Source organism: Limulus polyphemus, unplaced genomic scaffold (genome assembly GCF_000517525.1).
Source record: "Limulus polyphemus unplaced genomic scaffold, Limulus_polyphemus-2.1.2 Scaffold477, whole genome shotgun sequence".
NCBI classification, from domain to species: Eukaryota; Metazoa; Arthropoda; class Merostomata; order Xiphosura; family Limulidae; genus Limulus; species Limulus polyphemus.
Genome location: NW_013666087.1, coordinates 358,181 through 369,132, shown reverse-complemented (window position 1 = coordinate 369,132; position 10,952 = coordinate 358,181). Strand labels below are relative to the sequence as shown.

Sequence of the window (10,952 nt, the reverse complement as noted above, 5' to 3'; positions counted from 1 at the left end):
TTCCTGTTTCTCCAATGTAGAATTCTGGACAGTTATTGCATGTTATTTTGTAAATGATGTTGGTATTGCGTGATTCTAAATAAATTTTGTTTAGTAACGATTTTACTTTAGGGCTGGGTTTTTGAGAGCATTTGACATTGACAGTAATATTGTGTTTAATGGCTGGTTCTGTCCAAGTGTGGATAATTCTTGAGCTGGTTTCAGGAACAAAAGGTAAACTGCAGTGTAATGTACTGTTGTTGGGTTTGTTAGTATCAATTTTGTTGTGGGGAATGTTGGAGAGTTTTTCCACAATAGCTGGTGGGAATCTATTGGAGTGAATAAAGGAATGCTTTGTGTGGTTAATTTCTTTATTTATGTAGCATGTTGAACAGAGCCATGTGGCTGTGTTTATGAGGTTTTTAAGTGTATTTATTTTTTGTGTGGTGTCATAAGCGGAATTCCAGGGGATGTAGAGACCAGTGTGTGTGTTCTTGCGGTGAATTTTGGTTTTAAACTGTGTGTCCGATCTAATAATTTTGAGGTTAAGAAAAGATAACTGTTTATTGTTTTCGTGTTCCGTGGTAAATTTGATGTAGGGATGAATGGAATTTATGTGTTTAAAGAAAGTTAGTGTGTGTTCTGTAGAAGTGAAACCAGCAAAAGTGTCATCAACATATCTGTACCAGTATAGTGGGGGATGAAGCGCAGAATGTATGGCTTGTGTTTCAATTTTGGTCATGAATATATTGGCAAGAACGGGTGAAACAGGATTGCCCATACTTAAACCATCTATTTGGATGAAATGTTCGTTGTTGAAAATAAAGTCGGTTTTAATCGTTGTAAATTCTAAGAGAGAAGCAAAAAGTGTGCTGGGGATGTGCATTAACTTGTTGGGGATACTAATGTAGAGGTCGAGTGCAATATTGCAAGCTTCATTGGTGGGGACTTCAGTGAAGAGTGACACGACATCAAAACTAGCCACTAAGGCTTTCGAATTTAGTTGTTCTAGTGTATATTTGAAATTGAAGGCATCTTTAAAAAATGAACCTGCAGAAGTTGCATATGGTGTGAGAGCCCAGGCTATGTATTTGCCAAGATTGTAGTTGAATGAATCATAAGTGGACAGTATAGGTCGAAGGGGGCAGTCCTGTTTGTGTGGTTTAGGAATGCCATAGAGTTGTGGTGTGCGTGAATCAGTTTTACGTAGATAAAAATAAAGATCGTCAGTAATTAAATTATCTTTTTTCATTTGTAATAAAGTTCTGTTTAGTTGTTTTTCGTGTTTGTTTGTTGGGTTGTTTGGGATGTCTTTGAATTTCTTTTCATCGGAAAGGATGTCGTTCATTTTGTCGATGTATTCTGAATTGTTCATGATAAGAGTGGTGTTGCCTTTATCAGCTTTTAGAATTTTAATGTTAGTGTCCTTTTTAAGATTATAAATGGATTTGATCTCATTACTTGTGAGGTTACTTTTCAGTTTATGGGATTGGTTGACTATATTAATAGTCTTGTTTGAGAATTCTTTAAAAAAGTTATTTAAAATACAGTTTTTGGGAACTTCGGGAAACCACATTTTGTTGTAGTTGCCTGTGATAAAAGTCTGTTGGTTGATGTTTGAGGTAGAGGTGGTCCTTTGTTCTTTTATGTAGCGGGTCACGAGTCTTCTGGCTAGATCTTCTAGACACGCCTTGAACTCTAGGCATGGAGTTGTTTTGTGGTTGATGGCAAAGTTGAGGCCTTTGTTTAGAAGTTGAAGTTCTGTGTCATTGAGTGTCCAGTCAGATCTGTTGATTACAAAGTTAGGCTGAGCTGCATTGCTGTGTTTCACTTCACGTTATTGTAGTTTCCTTAGTTAATCTAGTTTCTTATTGTGTATAGACTTCTTTCTTGATTCAACAATGAGTTGTTTTGGTTGATTTTCTTTATTACTCATTCAAGCTGTCTCCAACCATTATTAGGAACACATAATGTTATCTGTAGGGATGCAAAGGTAGTAAACTTTGGCTGAGTATCGGGTCCGGGTACCCGGTCACTATGCTTAGCCTGGGGCCAGGTATCAACCAGAATCGGGTTCTCCCCCTGCCCACCCCCCAAAGGACATACACAAAAATTAGAAACAAAAACAAAATTGATGTTCATTACATTTAACCAAATAATCACCAACAGAACATTCAAGTTTTATTTTCAACTTTCAATGCCTAGCCCCAACTTCTCAAACCCTAACCCCTATTGTTCTCAAAAACCCCATCTTCCCCAGAAATCCACTTCTCAAGCCATGCCTGTTATTAACCCCTATTGTCTTCTGAATTCCTGACTTTCAGCGGGTGGTCACTTTTTGTTTCTTGGAACAGGTAATTTTTTAGTAAACCAATTATTGACTGCATCTTTCAGTACCATGTTAGTTGCCACAAAGATTAGAGCTTAAATGCCTAACTTCACCACTCGACCAGAGCCAAGTATTACTGGGTAGCCCAATACACAGCCGGGGCCAAATATCTGGCCGAGTACTCGTGCATCCCTAGTTATGTGTGAGCTAGTCTGTGTTTACAAAGAACAGTTGATGGTGTGGCCACTGTCATTAAAAATAATAGGATTTGCATTTACTTCTTGGTAAAAATAAAACCTGTAGTAGATCCAAAACAGCAGATGACATAACAGACTTGATGATGGCTCTAACAAGCCCTTGCAAAACTCATTTCACATGCTCTTTCCCTTTCGAATGTCAGAGTGATTGTGCCCATCAAACACAAAGGACTGAAGGTTCAGTAATTTCTGTCATTTTGCAACAAAATATGTTACATAAAGTTGTTAATCAAATACATTTCTCAATTTTACAGACAAAACACTGAATTTTAAACATACTCTGATCTAAAACATGCATATATAAGAAACTGCAGTTTGAAGAGACTTATACTTCAAAACAAATTATAAAATAAAATCAGCAGGCTTTTAACCTTCCTATATTTCAAATAAATACACAGTGAGCTCCCCTGAAAAAATTTTAAAATTAGGTGCTTAAAAGTGATTCTAACATGTTTTGGGCACAAAATACGAATATTTTCAGGTACACTGTATCCTGTGAAAAATCCACTGTTTCTCCTCAGTAAAAGGATTATCCTTTCTTGCTCATCATCCACGAACAATAAATAGTCAATCATTATATTCGCTAAGTTAGTAAATAACCATATTATTGCCAAAACTAAACCAACCATGTTTTTGCCTAAACTTGAAAATTTTCAGCTTTCAGAATAAAAGTTAACATTCTCTTAAATTGAAAATGCCATCAAATTCATCCCCCATGAAACATGGAAAACAGTAGGGTGATGTGATAGGAGTGGGCCTAAAAAAGAGCCAAAGTTTGAAAACAGAGACCTGGACCAAGACCCCTTTGATGGAAAATGGAAGGCAACATCATGGAATTGTCAAAGTAAAACCTGACACATTTTCCCCTTAATAAGTCCAGATTGTGAAACATCGCCCTTTGAACAGCAAGAAGTTCTAAAACACTGTGTAGGGAAGCCTCATTGTCCATCCATAGGCCCTGGAATTCCTGACCATTAAGATATGCACCCAATCCCTGAAGCGAGGCATCTGTGAAGAAATGGATCTCTGGACGAGGTGGCAGCAGAGAAATACCTATCTTAGAATTATTCTGATCTAACCACCCTTGAAAGTGAAAATGATGAACATGAATAAGGAAATTAGAGAATCCAGTGAATCGCTGTTCATGATCCACTGGCCACATAAAAACCACTGAAGGGATCTCATGTGTGCTTGTCCCAAAGGAATGAGGGATTCAAGTGATATCCAAATCCCCCAAAGAGAAAGAAACATACACACAGTGGGAGGAGAGGTAAGAGTTGAACTGCATGTTCCTTGGCATGGAACCGATTGGGAGTCTGACTGAGATACATGTTAAAAAAAGATACCCAGATGGATGATATATTTCATTGGAGTGAGAATAATGAAACCTACCGTGGATGCTTCTGAAAGTAAAATCTGGGTGTGATGTTCTGCCAACTGATGAGACTGTGCAAGCAGTACCCAGTCATCAATAAAATGATGTGTGAACAGGCCTAGGGAATGGAGGTAATGAGAAAAACTTGTACAACTCAACAGAACACACATGGTGCCGATGCTAGTCTGAATGGCAGAGCCCTGAACTGCAGCACCTGACCCTTGCGCACAAAACACAGATAGTGGAGCAATGCCACCACTATAGAAATGTGCTGATAGGAGTCGGTGACATCGAACTTGGACATCCACCATCCTGGTAAAAAAAGCCAATGCAAAATGAAGAATGACTCCATTGTGAACCTTGGAAGATCTAGGAATTGATATAGAAGAAAAAGTTCAATGACCAGACACCAATCTTCTGTTTTCTTGGGCACAAAAGATAGGAAGCCCTGAAAGAACTGTTACAACTCTCTTCACTGCCCCCAAGACCAACAAAACTCTGATAGCCCTAAAACAAAGTTCCGAAATCTGTGTATCTGTGGGAGGTGGAAACACTACAGGTCAGATGGATAATGGTGGTGAAGACGTGAACTGAATGACTAATCCTGATTCAAGGACCTGTAGTACCCATGGATCCAAGTTAAGGTTTTGAAATTTTTTTTACTTTTTTTTTTTATTATTGCCTTTAATAGACTTTAAAGAAAATTAACTGTAGCAAATTATTTACCTTAAACAGCCTCTGGCTCATATCAGTTTCTCATCTATTTGAATTTTATTCTTTTAGCACTCTTTGAACTGTGTTTAAGGTAACACTAACAAAGCATTAAATTACATAGCAAGAGCTCAGAGTATACAAACTATGGTTATGTCAAGAGATGGAAGTCCATGTGAGTTTGTGAAAGGAAAATGTTATTTAATTTTTTTCATTTAAGTTATCTTATCTAAACTATAAATTTCTGATTTCAAATTTTAGTTACTTTTGTTGAAAAATATGTAACAATAAGTAAAAAATATACATAAAAACCAAGGCTTTTACTTTTGCACTTGGGTGAAATGTTTAGTAAGCCTTTTTTTTTCTCACCATGTGGGTTGTCCAAATATAATTCATGCAGTTTTCAAATATGCATTTCCAATACAAAAAATATTTCACACTATAGGAAAAGCCTCAAAATTACTATAATATATGTGGCTTTCTAACTCTACTAATAGGTTAGAAAATCTCACTACTGACGGAAACAAGATCTTTATTCCAAAACATCAAGCTCTCACAACAAATTCTCGGTTTCGACAGATAAAACATAACATCACCTGACTTACTAAAATAATGACCCAATTACATTTCTTGAGACTATTCGCACATACTTGTACATAAGAGAATCAAAATAACTACAAATGAAAACTCAAAGTTATGGAACAATATCTGAAACTATATTACTGTTAGGATTGAAAAAGAAGTATAAAAAGAAATGTAAACTTAAAATATGCTACAAACTATATCAAATCTAATATATGAATAAGTGTACGTTCAATGAGTTGTAAACAGCATTTACGATAAGTATGCATGTTCAATATACCATTGAATGTATACAAACATAGTATGTAAAACATTACAACTGGCAAAACAAAGACTGCACAAACCTCACATAAAACATAAGTTGCCCAGGTTATTTGCCACAGGGACTTCACAATATTTATGTAATTATTATTACTATAATATTGAACTAGAAATAACAAACCCAACAAAGTAATCACACAAACGGAATTAAGAAGAAACATGCCATTTCTTGTTTCATCAAAAACTGAAGAATATACACATTTTTTATTTTTAGTTCACATATGTTCTTTGATGACTTCCTATCCTTATAAAGAGCATCAAAAATGTCTTGATATGTAAGCTTCTTTGGAGATTTCTTGAAATAGCAATACTTAGAATACTTGGTTTAATATTCTACATCTTGACTTGTCACTGAACATGACATGTGAAAAATGTTAGTACTCTTGTAATATTCTGTCATGTACTTTATTGATATCTGTCATTTGCATATTTATACATATGTGCAACTTAAACCACCTTATGTTGTGGTATCAACAACTGTATTTTGCAAACCTCGTATTTTGTTCTGTTAACTTTGATTAACTTATCATCATGCCATATTTCTCCTATCGAACATTCTCTGGAAGTGGGCAGATAATGTTGCTGGTTCCTAGTTTTTCTATCTAATAATGATACATCAATATTAACTTCCAATCAGATCAAGGTATTTCAACACAAGATCAAACCTAAACATCAGTGTACAGTGTCAAAAAAAGTGAAGTGAAAAAAAAGAAGAGATGACAAGTAATGAAAACTACGAAACTGGTACTGTAAAGAGCAAGTAATTTTAAACAACTGTAACAATTGAATGAATAAAACAAGTTGCATGAAATATATGTAGTATTATTTTGACATTCACATTAGTATCTCTAAAGCAAATGATGCAACTGATATCATTTTCAATAAATTTAAACATTTCAGATGCATAAGATGTACCAGGACTAAGGAAGAAATGCAAAGCATCATCCCACATTTTATACACATTCCAACAGCTACTGGAGATAATAATATACTTAGAAGTTAGAAAAGGATGTTACACTTATATTTAAAATAAAAACTACCAGAAACTATACATATTAAACATATTAATCTCAATTATACTACGGTACAAGAAACTGCAAGTCTATATCTTATTGCATCATGCAACAATGTATTATCTAACCTATATAAAAGCCAGTGTCCATCACGTAACACTTCAGGTGGAGTCATAAAAGCCAAAATGCATTTATCCAGATAGAATAGTTTGATTACTGTCTGCACATTACACTTTTAGTGATAGGGGTGCATGAAACCTTATAAGTGTTGTGAATGTTGGTATAATAAGCCTAATGTAAAGAAGTAGTGTTGGGATCACCTAGCCTAGAGCCAAGTGCATAAATTTTATCATGAAAGTAAAAATACTGATTCAATTTTACTTAAATTGTTTCTGAATTAAGCTATTTCCTGTTATATCATCAATATTTTTAATAAAAACAAACCTCTTTAATCAACAGAAACTCTAAATTAAGAAATCAACAAATATTTTTCCAGTTTTAATGTCTATACATTTTATTTTATACTTTCAGTACACAGACTAACAAAAATAAAGATTATTCTTTTGTTGCTAAGCAACATAACATAAAAGCCATTGTTGGAAAGTAATGTTACCAAAATGCACTAGCTTTTCTATATTTTAGAAGTTATTAATCTAATTGATATCTACTAACAATTATTCTATGAATTTATTTCATGAATGATCTTAATTTTGATTGGCTCACAAAGGAATTTACTGACATTTGACTGCCTCAACTGCACTTCTCTGCCTCTTTGTTGCTTAAGCTTGATCTTGCAAAATTTATTTATTTCAGTTAGCTATGAAATGTGAGATTACGATATACTATGGGGTGGAAGGTGGTAGTAATTGTCCCATCACTTTTGACAGGTTATTCATTAGTAAACAATAAACGTAAAAGCAGTGCAGATTACGAATTACAGCATCAAACAACTATTGTTTAAAACCAATATCAATCTAAAATTTTCATGTCAGAGTAGCGATATGTCCAAAAACACATGCATTTTTTCTATTTTTAACTCTTGTTTTATTAATATAACAGCAATGGGTTTCATCTAAGTAATTATCACTTGAAGTACACTAATTAGCACTACAGTTTTGCCATTTCATTTAAACAAATCCATAGATGTCCATTTACTCATGGGTGAGGTTCAGGAATTGGAAGGGCCTTGTGATGGTTTTATTGACAGTACTTTATTACTATCTCAGAACAAATACAGACTGAACTGTAGGTAGAAACTGAGCTATACAATTCTCCTCTTTGAACTGTGACTGTGAGCTAATTCTGACAGGCAAGGTACATTTAGTTCACAAACTGTTGTTTTTCCTGTGATACACTGTGTTTGTTCACACAGCAACATGTATGTTAAACACTGTACAGTTAAAAGACCAAACTGCTATTCATATATTTTTAGCCTATTCATTTTTTAAAGAGGTAACCTTGGCCAAAAATGCTTTCTGTCATCTCCACTTTTCACTTTCTTTATTTCTTGCAAAGTTTAAAAGTAGCATCTATTACTCAGACTCAGCAACTATGTTATTTGATAGTAATTAAATGTAAAATATATTAGTTAAACAAAAATCCTTTTTTAGTTACTACTGGTACTTGTGCCGTGTTAGTAAACACTAGTAGTACTACTGAGTACTAGTGCTAGTTACTCTTAGTATTAGTACTTGTACTCATTTGTAGTAGTAGCACATTAACGTGATATTATTACACTTCACAGTGACTTTTAATTGTATCAGTGTGGCCTACGTTTGGATTCTTAGTTAATGTTACATTTACAGTACTACAACTTACTAGTTATACGGATCGGATCGTAGTTATTTGCTGCGACTCGTAAATGTGATGATAATTATAGACACTAAGTGACAGTGATACTGACAGGCCTAGTACTAGTAGCAGTAGTATATAATTTAGCAAGATTACTAATACTAGTAGTAGTACTACTACACCTAGTACCTAAATTAAGTACTACTACTATTAGTACGGTTAGAGAAAGAAATTACAAAAACCTACAGACAAATAACTCAACTTGAATTTTTATAGATTTTATAAATCACAATAAATTTATTCAAACGCTTACCCAAACTGAACTCCACCTGTAGTAAAAGTATAGTAATTGTTCGTCGCCATTTTACTAATAACCGAAGCTTTATCACGTGATTGCTTGCCCGGATGTTTCCTTTCTCAAACTAGATTTAGTAGGCTTATTTACAGATCGTTATAAAATTATAGGTTATTGTGAAGATTATAACTTAAAAACTACACACAAAAAAAACAGTTTAAACGACTTTTCCATTTTCTTTTAGTTATCGCTTGTAATTTAAAGCATTTTTACGCTTTTACCAAACGAGTCACAAGTCTTTAAATCAAAAACACAGAATTTCCTTGGCAGAAGTTTCACTTTCAATGAATAAAAAATGTTTGTGAATGCTTTTGATGAAGAGTTTTAGAGCCGATTACATTTTATGGCCTTCAAAAACAAGTAATATGAAAATTAAGAAGTTGAATATTTCAAAGTTGTGAGATATTTTGCCTTTTAAAGTACAAAAATATTTTGATTAAGATATCGTGGATTTTTAATAAATATTCAAGATGATATCTACAGTCTCACTTTTGTAATTTATGTGAGCAAAAGATAGAATTAATAAATTTCCAGTTTAAGTCTTAAATTATAATTTTACAAAAAAATAGGATTTGACGAAACCAATACAGCAGTTCCTCTAACTGTATTAGGATATGTTTCCTAAAAGAAACAAGAATAACTGGGTACCTTGTACAAAATCCGCTTATGTTACAGTGTCTGTGATATTCAGGTATACTGATATCTAGCAAAAAAGAACCAAGTGCAACAAAACCGGAAATGATATTGATATACAAAGAGTTAAAATGAACATAGAGAAAGAAGGAACTACAACCACACAAGTTTACAAACAAACAAAGTTCTTAATCTTACAGAGGTGATTTCGTTTTACTTGACTAGTTGGCTTCCAATTAATTGAATAGCTTTTAGCTACTGGTGCAAGGAGATTTCCAAAATATGTCCAGACAAGAACAAAATCAGGACAAGAATAAGAAACATAACCACGTATATACCACACTTTTACGTCAGACCAGAGTCTTATTGTAGTATCCAACATTCCTTAGATAGCCTATGTTAAAAATTACTCCCAATAAACATAATAATTGGAGATAAGCATATAACTTATGCTAACGTGTACACATAGGCGTAGGAGGTCAAGGAGGCAATTGCCCCCAAATTCTGGCCCCAATAGTTTTTCGGGCAAAAATCGCTCAAAATATTCGGACAAAAGCTCTGTACATATCTATAACTTTTATATTTGCAAACTGATTATGCCTTTTCAGAAAATATATTACCCACGCGTAACATTTTCACTTGCACCTTTCTAGCCCTTTAGCGCCGTGTGGTTCCGCATGGAAGTAATTAGATTTGTTTGTAATTAAGCACAAAGCTACACAATGGGCTATCTGTGCTCTGCCCACCACGGGTATCGAAACCTGGATTCTAGTGTTTTAAGTTCGCAGACATACCGCTGTGCCACTGGGAGGCGGAACTAATTAGAACCATTTTTTTTTCAAGTGTCTTTAAACCTTATAGTACATGATTTTAAGGTCGATTTTATATTTTCAGGCGAAACCTGCTTGCCCCCTCCCCCTGGTCAAAATCAAGCCCCTACACCTGTGCTTGTACAAGTTTCTAAGTCACCTCTTTGAATGAGTGTGATTTCCTTCCAGGAGACATGACATAGCTAATCAAATATAAGCCCTATGGAACAAGCGCTGTCACATGTAATCTTTGTCTAAGGTAGAGGACTAGTGCAAGTCTACGATCTTTGTGCATTCATTTTTACAAGGATATCACTTTCTACATGCAAAGAAAATGTTGTTTCTCATCATCAAGTCCAACTGATGTGTTATGACATTGAACAAAAGGCCTCTTGGGCATCGACATGCTGAACACAAGAGATATATATGAAATTCCATTTTACAAACCCTTGAACTGAAATGTGAAACGGATAAATTAGCTGAGGTTTACCACAAAAGTTAGGCTTATTAGTTTCGAGGCAACATCAACTTACGGTGTTTAAGCACTCCCTATGTAGGTATGACTCGGATTGTTCATCGAAATGGTATTTTAAATATCTCTTCGATAGGTCGTCCGAACTTTACAATACTATACAGTGTTTCCTTTTATAACAATATTGTTACGTATCTGCTTGTTTGTTAATTTCCGGTAGAAATTCTTTCTGAGGAACTTCTGCGATACAAGTCCTTTCTTGATGAAACCAGTTTATTATTTTTCGTATTACAAACTTTTAGTACTACAGTAATTCCACAGTCAG

General features: G+C 34.4%; 1 protein-coding gene across 1 annotated transcript in view; it reads right to left on the bottom strand.

Annotated features, from left to right (window-relative positions):
- Positions 1-9,001, bottom strand: part of LOC106458504 (zinc finger RNA-binding protein-like) — a 93,666-nt gene extending 84,665 nt beyond the window's left edge. Inside the window, exon 1 of the mRNA XM_013918025.2 lies at positions 8,672-9,001. Coding sequence (XP_013773479.1) covers positions 8,672-8,721 — 50 coding nt within the window. The 5' untranslated portion in view covers positions 8,722-9,001. The remainder of the gene's footprint in view (positions 1-8,671) is intronic.
- Between the last annotated feature and the right edge of the window lie 1,951 nt (positions 9,002-10,952).